Source organism: Oncorhynchus mykiss, chromosome 5 (assembly GCF_013265735.2).
Source record: "Oncorhynchus mykiss isolate Arlee chromosome 5, USDA_OmykA_1.1, whole genome shotgun sequence".
Classification (NCBI taxonomy): Eukaryota; Metazoa; Chordata; class Actinopteri; order Salmoniformes; family Salmonidae; genus Oncorhynchus; species Oncorhynchus mykiss.
In genome coordinates, this window is record NC_048569.1 from 100289147 (window position 1) to 100301777 (window position 12631).

Genomic DNA, 12631 nt, shown 5'->3' on the forward strand with positions numbered 1-12631 from the left:
ACGACTCACACACACACACACAACGACTCACACACACACACACAACGACTCACACACACACACACAACGACTCACACACACACACAACGACTCACACACACACACAACGACTCACACACACACACACAACGACACACACACACACAACGACACACACACACACACAAACGACTCACACACAGAGACACACAGAGACACAACGACACACACAACGACACACAGAGACACAACGACACACAAAGAGACACGACACACACAAAGAGACACAACGACACACACAGACACACACACAGACACAATGACACAACGACACACACACACACAGAGACACGACACACACAGAGACACAACGACACACACAGAGACACAACGACACACAGAGACACAACGACACACACACAAAGACACAACGACACACAGAGACACAGCGACACAACGACACACAGAGACACAACGACACACACAGAGACACAACGACACACACAGAGACACAACGACACACACAGAGACACAACGACACACACAGAGACACAACGACACACACAGAGACACAACGACACACACATACACACACACAGAGACACAACACACACACACACACAGAGACACACCGACACACACAGAGACACACACACAGACACACACAGAGACACACACAGAGACACAACGACACACAGAGACACAACGACACACAGAGACACAACGACACACAGAGACACACACACAGACACAACGACACACACACACACACCACGACACACACACAACGACACGACACACACACACAACGACACGACACACACAACGACACGACACACACAACGACACGACACACACACAACGAAACACACACACACACAACGACACACACACACAACGACACACACACACAACGACACACACACACACACACACACAGAGACACACACACAAACACAAACACAGAGACACACAACGACACACAGAGACACAACGACACACAGAGAGACACAACGACACACAGAGACACGACACACACACACAGACACAATGACACACAACGACACACACACACACACACACACACACAACCACACACAACGACACACACAACGACACACACAACGACACACACACACAACGACACACACACACACACACACAACGACACACACACACACAACGACTCACACACACAACGACTCACACACACACAACGACACACACGACACAACGACACACACACACGACTCACACACACACAACGACACACACAACGACACACACACACAACGACACACACACACACACAACGACACACACAGAGACACAACGACACACACAACGACACACGACACAACGACACACAGAGACACAACGACACAGACACACACAGAGACACACACACAGAGACACAACGACACACACACACACACAGAGACACGACACACACAGAGACACAACGACACACACAGAGACACAACGACACACACAGAGACACAACGACACACAGAGACACAACGACACAGAGACACAACGACACACACACAACGACACACAGAGACACAACGACACACACACACACACACAACGACTCACACACAACGACTCACACACAACGACTCACACACACACACACAACGACTCACACACACACACAACGACTCACACACACACACAACGACTCACACACACACACAACGACTCACACACACACACAACGACTCACACACACACACAACGACTCACACACAACGACTCACACACACACACACACACACAACGACTCACACACAGAGACACACAGAGACACAACGACACACACAACGACACACAGAGACACACAAAGAGACACAACGACACACAAAGAGACACGACACACACAAAGAGACACAACGACACACACAGACACACACACAGACACAATGACACAACGACACACACACACACAGAGACACAACGACACACACAGACACAACGACACACACAGAGACACAACGACACACACAGAGACACAACGACACACACACAAAGACACAACGACACACACACAAAGACACAACGACACACAGAGACACAGCGACACAACGACACACACAGAGACACAACGACACACAGACACACACAGAGACACAACGACACACACATACACACACACAGAGACACAACGACACACACACACACACAGAGACACAACGACACACACAGAGACACAACGACACACACAGAGACACAACGACACACACAGAGACACACCGACACACACAGAGACACACCGACACACACAGAGACACACACACAGACACACACAGAGACACACACAGAGACACAACGACACACAGAGACACAACGACACACAGAGACACACACACACAGACACAACGACACACACACACACACCACGACACACACACACCACGACACACACACAACGACACGACACACACACACAACGACACGACACACACACACGACACACACACACACACAACGACACACACACACACAACGACACACACACACACACACACAGAGACACACAGAGACACACAACGACACACACAACGACACACACAACGACACACACGACACACACGACACACACGACACAACGACACAACGACACACACACAAACACAGAGACACACACACAAACACAAACAACGACACACAGAGACACAACGACACACAGAGACACAACGACACACAGAGAGACACAACGACACAGAGACACGACACACACACACAGACACAATGACACACAACGACACACACACACACACACACACACAACCACACACACACAACGACACACACAACCACACACACAACGACACACACACACAACGACACACACACACACACACACACACGACACAACGACTCACACACACACAACGACTCACACACGACACAACGACACACACACGACACAACGACACACACACACGACTCACACACACAACGACTCACACACACAACGACACACACACACAACGACACACACACACAACGACACACACACACAACGACACACACACACAGAGACACAACGACACACAACGACACACAGAGACACAACGACACACAGACACACACAGAGACACACACACAGAGACACAACGACACACACACACACACACACAGAGACACGACACACACAGAGACACAACGACACACACAGAGACACAACGACACACACAGACACAACGACACACACAGAGACACAACGACACACACACAAAGACACAACGACACACACACAAAGACACAACGACACACACAGAGACACAGCGACACAACGACACACACAGAGACACAACGACACACACAGAGACACAACGACACACACAGACACACACAGAGACAACGACACACAGAGACACAATGACACACACAGAGACACAACGACACACACAGAGACACAACGACACACACAGAGACACAACGACACAACGACACACACACACACAGAGACACAACGACACACAGTGACAACGACACACACAGAGACACAACGACACACAGTGACAACGACACACACAGAGACACAACGACACACACAGAGACACACCGACACAGACACACACACACACACACACAGAGACACAACGACACACAGAGACACAACGACACACAGAGACACAACGACACAGAGACACAACGACACACAGAGACACACACACACAGAGACACACACACACAACGACACACACACACACCACGACACACACACACACCACGACACACACACACACCACGACACACACACACACCACGACACACACACACACCACGACACACACAACGACACACACACAACGACACACACACAACGACACACACAACGACTCACACACACAACGACACACACACACAACGACACACACACACAACGACACACACGACACAACGACACACACAAACACAGAGACACACAACGACACACACAGAGACACAACGACACACACAGAGACACAACGACACACAGAGACACGACACACACACACAGACACAATGACACACAACGACACACACAACCACACACACAACGACACACACACACACACGACACACACACACACACGACACACACACACACACACACAACGACTCACACACACAACGACTCACACACACACACAACGACTCACACACACACAACGACTCACACACACACAACGACTCACACACACAACGACTCACACACACACACAACACAACGACACACACACACGACTCACACACAACACAACGACACACACACACGACTCACACACAACACAACGACACACACACACAACGACACACACACACACAACGACACACACACACACAACGACACACACACACACAACGACACACACACACACAACGACACACACACACAACGACACACACGACACAACGACACACACGACACAACGACACACACAGAGACACAACGACACACACAGAGACACAACGACACACAGAGACACAACGACACACAGAGACACAACGACACACAGAGACACACACACACAACGACACACACACACCACGACACACACACAACGACACACACACAACGACACACACACAACGACACACACACAACGACACACACACACAAACGACGACGACACACAGAGACGACGACACACACAGAGACACAACGACACACACACAGAGACACAACGACACACACACACACGACGACACACACGACGACACACACACACACGACGACACACACACGACGACACACACACACGACGACGACACACACGACGACGACACACAGAGACGACGACACACAGAGACGACGACACACACAGAGACGACGACACACACAGAGACGACGACACACACAGAGACGACGACACACACAGAGACGACGACACACACAGAGACGACGACACACACAGAGACGACGACACACACAGAGACGACGACACACACAGAGACGACGACACACAGAGACGACGACACACAGAGACGACGACACACAGAGACGACGCCACACACAGAGACGACGACACACAGAGACGACGACACACACAGAGACGACGACACACACAGAGACGACGACACACACAGAGACGACGACACACACACAGAGACGACGACACACACACAGAGACGACGACACACACACAGAGACGACGACACACACAGAGACGACGACACACACACAGAGACGACGACACACACACACACAGAGACGACGACACACACACAGAGACGACGACACACAGAGACACGCACAGAGAGAGACACGCACAGAGAGAGACACGCACAGAGAGAGACACGCACAGAGAGAGACACGCACAGAGAGAGACACGCACAGAGAGAGACTTCCAAACAGAGGAATTAATCATGTACAACAGTGTTGCCATCATTAGATTGCAATACCCTGACACAATTACAAATCATATGGTGAGTATATGAAGGTCTGGGTACCTTATACATTCTTATTTTACCAGGTAAGTTGACTGAGAACACATCCTCATTTACAGCAATGACCTGGGGAATAGTTACAGGGGAGAGGGGCTGGCTCGTTAGCTAACGTATCTAGTGAAGAGCTCTTCTTTGTCTACACCCATTCACCATCGTTCACACCCTCTTACGCTTTAGCCCCACCCATCTTGTTTCGAATCTCGAAGAGCACACTTGACGCTCGGGCAGATCATTTTTTAACCTCTGGATAACATGAAAACAGCCTAACCAGCTCTGCTGGCAACAATTTAATTTAGCTTTTTTGCAGACGTTTACTGACACCGGCCATATTCAATGGGTATTGTACACACGTCACAAAATGTTAGCTAACGAGCCAGCCAGCTAACTTTAGCTAGTTAAACAACAAAGTGCCAACACTGCCTAACATTCGGCTCTAAATAGAAAAGCAAACAGCTTTGGGAAACAAATATCATTAGCTAGCTAGCTAACAGTACACTTTAGCTTAAGACATATAGCTAGCTCGCTAAACACTGAACCTTGCTAGTGTTGTAATCGGCTAAACTTTGATCATTGAGATAGGAAATGAAAGAGTGGGTTATGTCAGAAGTTAATGGTTCTCTGAAGAAAAACCAATGGACATCTGTGGTTGTCAGGAGGTGAGGACAGATCACCTGAAGGGAGTAATAAAGGTTTGTTATCCTGTTACCCTCTTTATTAGCTTCCTGTAGAGCCATAAACTGTAAGGATTGGAGAGAGGGAGTGTAGGATGTAAATAACTGAAGTGAGAAATGTTTTGCTGTCTGATTACAGCTGCACAGAACCTTTGGGAAGAATTAAACTTGGTTAAAGCTTCTCTAGTGTCAGTGAGTTATTTACTCTGAAAAATAAGAACCTAACAATAGGTAAACAACGTTTAAAATCACACGCATAACATTAGCTAACGAGCCAGCCAGCTAACATTAACTAGTTAAACAACAATGAACAAAGTGGCAACAATGCCACAGTGCTGGGAGCTAACCAACCAGGTCCAATGTTAGCTAGCTAACATGAGACTAGACTAACTGGCCTCACTTCAGGTCCTTAGGAAACTACGCAGTATTTTGTTTTTTTATGTATTATTTCTTACAGAGTAAGCCCAGAAAACCTCAAGTGTTATTACATACAGCAGGGAAGAACTATTGGAAATAAAAGGGGCGTCAACTTACCAACATAACGACCAGGAAAACGACTCTTCCAAAGCGGATACTTTGTTCGGACTTCCACCCTGGACATGGGATCTTATCCCAGAGGCTAACCCAAAACAACGTGGTCGCCGCAGGAGAGGCAGAGGAAGCGGCCTACTGGTCAGACTTAGAAGGCGAGCACACCATCCACCACTTCCGAGTATACTACTCGCCAATGTCCAATCTCTAGACAACAAGGTGGACGAAATTAGGGGACGAGTTGCGTTCCAGAGAGACATCAGAGATTGTAACATTCTGTTTCACGGAAGCATGGCTCACTCGGGATATGTTGTCAGAGTAGGTACAGCCACCCGGTTTCTTCATGCATCACGCCGACAGAAACAAACATCTCTCTGGTAAGAAGAAGGGCGGGGTGGTATGTCTTATGATTAACGACTCACGGTGTAATCATAACAACATATAGGAACGCAAGCCCTTTCGTTCACCTGACCTAGAATTCCTTACAATCAAATGCGCCCCCACCACCCCCCAAAGCAGATACCTCGACAGCCCTGAAGGGACTTCGCTGGACTCTATGTAAACCATATATCATGAGGCTGCATTTATTGTAGCTGGGGATTTTAAGCTATTCTGAGAACAACGCTTCCAAAATTCTAATCAGCATATCGAATGCGCGACATGAGCTGGTAGCCTTTTGGACCATTGCATCATAATTCGCGCAAAACTGAAAGCGCGAACCACCACTTTCAATCATGGCAAGGCGACTGGATGGCTGGCTGGCTGGCTGGTCTGCACTGTTTGTATTCGGTCATGTTTCCAGTCGCAGAGCATGCGACATATTTACGGACATATTCAATCAATGCATCAAGATTGTCAACATTGTTCCTGTTTCCAAGAAAGCTAAGGTAACTGAACTAAATGACTATCGCTCTCCATCATCATGAAGTGCTTTGAAAGACAATTTTTATTTTATTTAACCTTCAACTAGGCAAGTCAATTAAGAACACATTCTTAATTACAATGACGGCCTGGGAACAGTGGGTTAACTGCCTTGTTCAGGGCCAGAATGACAGATTTTTACCTAGTCAGCTCGGGGATTCGATCTAGCAACCTTTCGGTTACTGTCCCAACGCTGTAACCCCTAGGCTACCTGCTGTCCCAGACTAGTCAAGGATCATATCACCTCCACACTACCTGATACCCGAGACCTACTCCAATTTGATTACCACCCCAATAGGTCCACAGACGATGCAATCGCCATCACCCTGCCCTATTCCATCTGGACAAGATGAAAACCTATGTAAGAATGCTGTTCATTGCTCAGCTTTTCATTGCTCAGCTCAGCCTTTAACACCATAGTACCCTCCAAACTCGTCAGTAAGCTTGAGACCTTGGGTCCTGGACTTTGATGGGCCACCACCAGGTGGTGAAGGTAGGAAACAACATCTCCACCCCTCTGATCCTCAACACTGGGGCCCCACAAGGGTGCGTTCTCAGCCCTCTTCAATACTTCCTGTTCACCCATGACCGCGTAGCTATGCACGCCTCCAACTCAATCATCAAGTTTGCAGACACAACAGTGGTAGGCTTGATTGCCAACAACGAGACGGCCTACAGGGAGGAGGTGAGGGCCCTCGGAGTGTGGTGTCAAGAAAATAACCGCTCACTCAACGTCAACAAAACAAAGGAGATGATTGTGGACTTCAGGAAACAGCAGAGGGAGCACCCCATCCACATCGGACAGTAGTGGATAAGGTGGACAGTTGTAAGTTCCTCGGCATACACATCACAGACAAACTGAAATGGTCCACACACACAGACAGCGTGGTGAAGAATGTGCAACAGCACCTCTTCAACCTCGAGAGGCTGAAGAAATTTGGCTTGTCACCTAAAACCCTCATTAACTTTTACAGATGCACAATCGAGAGCATCCTGTCGGGCTGTATCACTGCCTAGTACGGCAACTGCACCGCCCTCAACCACAAGGCTCTCCAGAGGGTGGTGTGGTCTGCACAACGCATCACCGGGGGCAAACTACCTGCCCTCCAGGACACCTACACCACCCGATGTCACAGGAAGGCCAAAAGGATCATCAAGGACAACAACCAGCCAAGCCACTGCCTGTTCACCCTGCTATCATCCAGAAGGCGAGGTCAGTACAGGTACATTAAAGCAGGGACCGAGAGACTGAAAAACGACCCTAACCCTAACCCCAGCTAACATTAGCTAGGTAGCTAACAGTACAAATTAGCTTAAAATGAAACCACTTTGTCAAAATTAGAAATGTGTAATAACTGAAAATGTAGCTAGCTAACACTAGACAATCTTAGCTACATAAATCAACATGCATCATGGACGCATCTCCCTGTTAGGAATGCCATACCACGGTTGCCCTTAATTTGAAGATGACAGGTGTTTTCTCCATCTCTTTAGCTATCATACTCTAATTCACCTGATTTCAAAACTTGATCCTCCAGAATGTGGAGAACAACACGTATGCAGCTCCACTACACAATACATTTTATATAAAGTCGCATTCGACAGGATTAACAACACAGACTGACGCCTTGAATATGGCAGACCAATTCGAACTTCTCTCTCAAGTCCAGCCCACTCATTATCTCAACCAATCATGGCTAGTGGGAAGGTTCTCAACTTTTTCTGTGGCTTAAACAACAAGGCTCGTAATTTTATCAGTTATTCGTATTTACAGATGGTATACATGTTCGTTATTATGGCACATGTAAGCTCACGTTTGAGAAGACATTTATGCCCCAAAAACACTTTTTTTACCATTATTTTACCAGGTAAGTGGACTGAGAACACGTTCTCATTTACAGCAACGACCTGGGGAATAGTTACAGGGGAGATGAAGGGGATGAATGAGCCAATTGTAAGCTGGGGATGATTAGGTGACAATGATGGTATGAGGGACAGCTTGGGAATTTAGCCAGGACACCGGGGTTAACTCTTTTGGGGTAGGGGGTAGCATTTTCACTTTTGGATGAATAGCGTGCCCAAACTGAACTGCCTCCTACTCTGTCCCAGATGCTAATATATGCATATTATTAGTAGTATTGGATAGAAAACACTGAAGTTTCTAAAACAGCTTGAATGATGTCTGTGAGTATAACAGAACTCATATGGCAAGCAAAAACCTGAGAAGAAATCCAAACAGGAAGTGAGAAATCGATTTTCAAAACAGTGCCTATTGAAATCCCTGTTAGATATGGATGTGCTTGCACTTCCTAGGGCTTCCACTAGATGTCACCGTCTTTAGATACTGGTTTTAGGACTCTACTATAAAGGAGGGGCTCATAGGAGCTCTTTTAGTGAGTGGTCTGGCAGAGAGCCTCGGTCTCATGACGCGCGGTCACAAGAGAGTTAGCTCCCGTTCCAATGCTTTTCTTCAGACAATGAAATTCTCCGGTTGGAACCTTGATGATTTATGTTAAAAACATACTAAAGATTGATTGCATATATCATACAACCTGTAAGAGAACTTTTTGAGTTTTTGTCTGGAGGAAATGCTCGCGCCTCATGAAGATGGATTACTGGGCTGAACATGCTAACAACAAGTGGCTAAATGATGGGCTTTATGGAACAAAACAGTAATTTATTGTCGAACTGGGATTCCTGGGAGTGCCTTCTGATGAAGATCAAAGGTAAGTGAATATTTAGTGGTTTTTCAAACTTATGTTGACTACAAAATGGAGGACTTTTCTTTGGCTGAATTTGGGCTCTGAGCACCGTTCACAGATTATGCTTTTTCCGTAAAGTTTTTTTAAAATCTGACACAGCGTTTGCATAGAGGATAAGTCTCTTTAATTCTGTGAATAACACTTGTATCTTTTATCAATGTTTATTATGAGTATTTCTGCAAAATCACAGGACCTTTTGGAATCAAAACATTACTGCACGTAACGCGACAATGTAAACAGAGATTTTTGGATATAAATATGCACATTATTGAACAAAACATACATGTATTGTGTAACATGATGCCCTATGAGTGTCATCTGATGAAGATCAAAGGTTAGTGATTAATTGTATCTATATTTCTGCTTTTTGTGACTCCTAACTTTGGCTGGAAAAATGGCTGTTTTTTGACTCTGCTATGACCTACCATAATCATATGTTGTGCTTTCGCTGTAAATATTTTTTGAAATCGGACACCATGGGTAGATTAACAAGATGTTTATCTTTCATTTGCTGTATTGTACTTGTTAATGTGTGAAAGTTACATATTTCAAAAAATATTTTTGAATTTCGCACGCTGCCTTGTGGCAGCCTCGTGGGGTTCCGCTAGCGGAACGCCTGCACTAGAAAGGATAACACCCCTACTCTTACGATAAGTGCCATGGGATCTTTAATGACCTCAGAGTCAGGACACCCGTTTAACGTCCCATCCGAAAAACGGCACCCTACACAGGGCAGTGTCCCCAAACACTGCCCTGGGGCATTGGGATATTTTTTAGACCAGAGGAAAGAGTGCCTCCTACTGGCCCTCCAACACCACTTCCAGCAGCATCTGGTCATGGAACCCCTGGAATGAGTAGGCATGTCTAAGCTTTTGACTTGTACTGTTTATATGAAGGTTTGGGTAACTTTTTAATCTATATATAAAGGTCTGTGTAGCTTTTTAATCTCCACTGAACAAAAATATAAAACGCAACATGTGAAGTGTTGGTCCCGAGGTTTTTTTAACAAGTGACATCAATAAGGGATCATACCTTTCACCTGGATTCTCCTGGTCATGGAAAGAGCAGGTGTTCATAATGTTTTGTATACTCAGTGAATAGATTAAGGTTTGCGTACCTTTTTAAAAGCGGTAGCCGGGGCCATCTCTGCTCCATTCAGGGTTCTCAGCAGAAACATGGGCCAGGAAGACGCGTTCATTCTGAAGCCTGCAGAAAACACACAATGTTTAGAAAGGCTTCTCCTGGGATTCAAAGAATAAATACAAAATAAATAGGACAAAACGCACACCACAACAGGTGAGACACAACACTACATAGAGACCTAAGACAGCAACATAACAAGGCAGCAACACATGACAACACAGCATGGTAGCAACATAACATGACAACATGGTAGCAGCACAAAACAGGGTACACACATTATTGGGCACACGCAACAGCACAAAGGGCAAGAAGGTAGAGACAACAATACTGACAGTTGTTGCTGCTTTGTGTAATGTAAGTGTCCATGATTGAGTCTTAGAATGAAGCGATTGAGATAAAACTGTCCAGTTTAAGTGTTTGTTGCAGCTCGTTCAAGTCACTAGCTGCAGCGAACTGAAAAGACGAGCGACCCAGGGATGTGTGTGCTTTGGGGACCTTTAACAGAATGTGATTGGCAGAATGGGTGTTGTATGTGGAGGATGAGGGCTTTATTAGATATCTCAGATGGGGGGAGTGAGGCCTAAGAGGGTTTTGTAAATAAGCATCAACCAGTGGCTCTTGCGACGAGTATACAGAAATGACCAGTTTACAGAGGAGTATAGAGTGCAGTGATGTGTCCTATAAGGAGCATTGGTGGCAAATCTCATGGCCAATTGGTAAAGAGCATCCAGCCGCACGAGAATACCCTTACCTGCCGATCTATAAATTATGTCTCCGTAATCTAGCATGGGTAGGATGGCCATCTGAATCAGGGTTAGTATGGCAGCTGGGGTGAAAGAGGAGCGATTACGATAGAGGAAACCAGGTCTAGATTTAACTTTAGCCTGCAGCTTTGATATGTGCCGAGAGAACAACAGTGCACCGTCTAGCAATACTCCCAAGTACTTGTATGACGTGACTACCTCAAGCACTAAACCCTCAGAGGTAGTAATAACACCTGTGGGACGAGGGGCATTCTTCTTACCAAACCACAGTTCCCCTCTTTCCACTGGGATTCTCTGCCTCTAACCCTATTACAGGGGCTGAGTCACTGGCTTACTGGTGCTCTTTCATGCCGTCCCTAGGAGGGGTGCGTCACTGACGTGATCTTCCTGTCTGGGTTGGCGCCCCCCCTTGGGTTGT

At 46.7% G+C, this 12631-nt stretch overlaps 1 protein-coding gene across 5 annotated transcripts in view; it reads right to left on the reverse strand.

The window, feature by feature from the left end:
- The window catches only part of LOC110524902 (sex comb on midleg-like protein 2), a 60964-nt gene that overhangs the window by 26914 nt on the left and 21419 nt on the right, over positions 1–12631 (reverse strand). For all 5 annotated transcript variants that reach the window (XM_036979023.1, XM_036979020.1, XM_036979019.1 and 2 more), the window contains one exon: positions 11424–11512. In XM_036979023.1, the coding sequence (XP_036834918.1) occupies positions 11424–11512 (89 nt within the window). The remainder of the gene's footprint in view (positions 1–11423; positions 11513–12631) is intronic.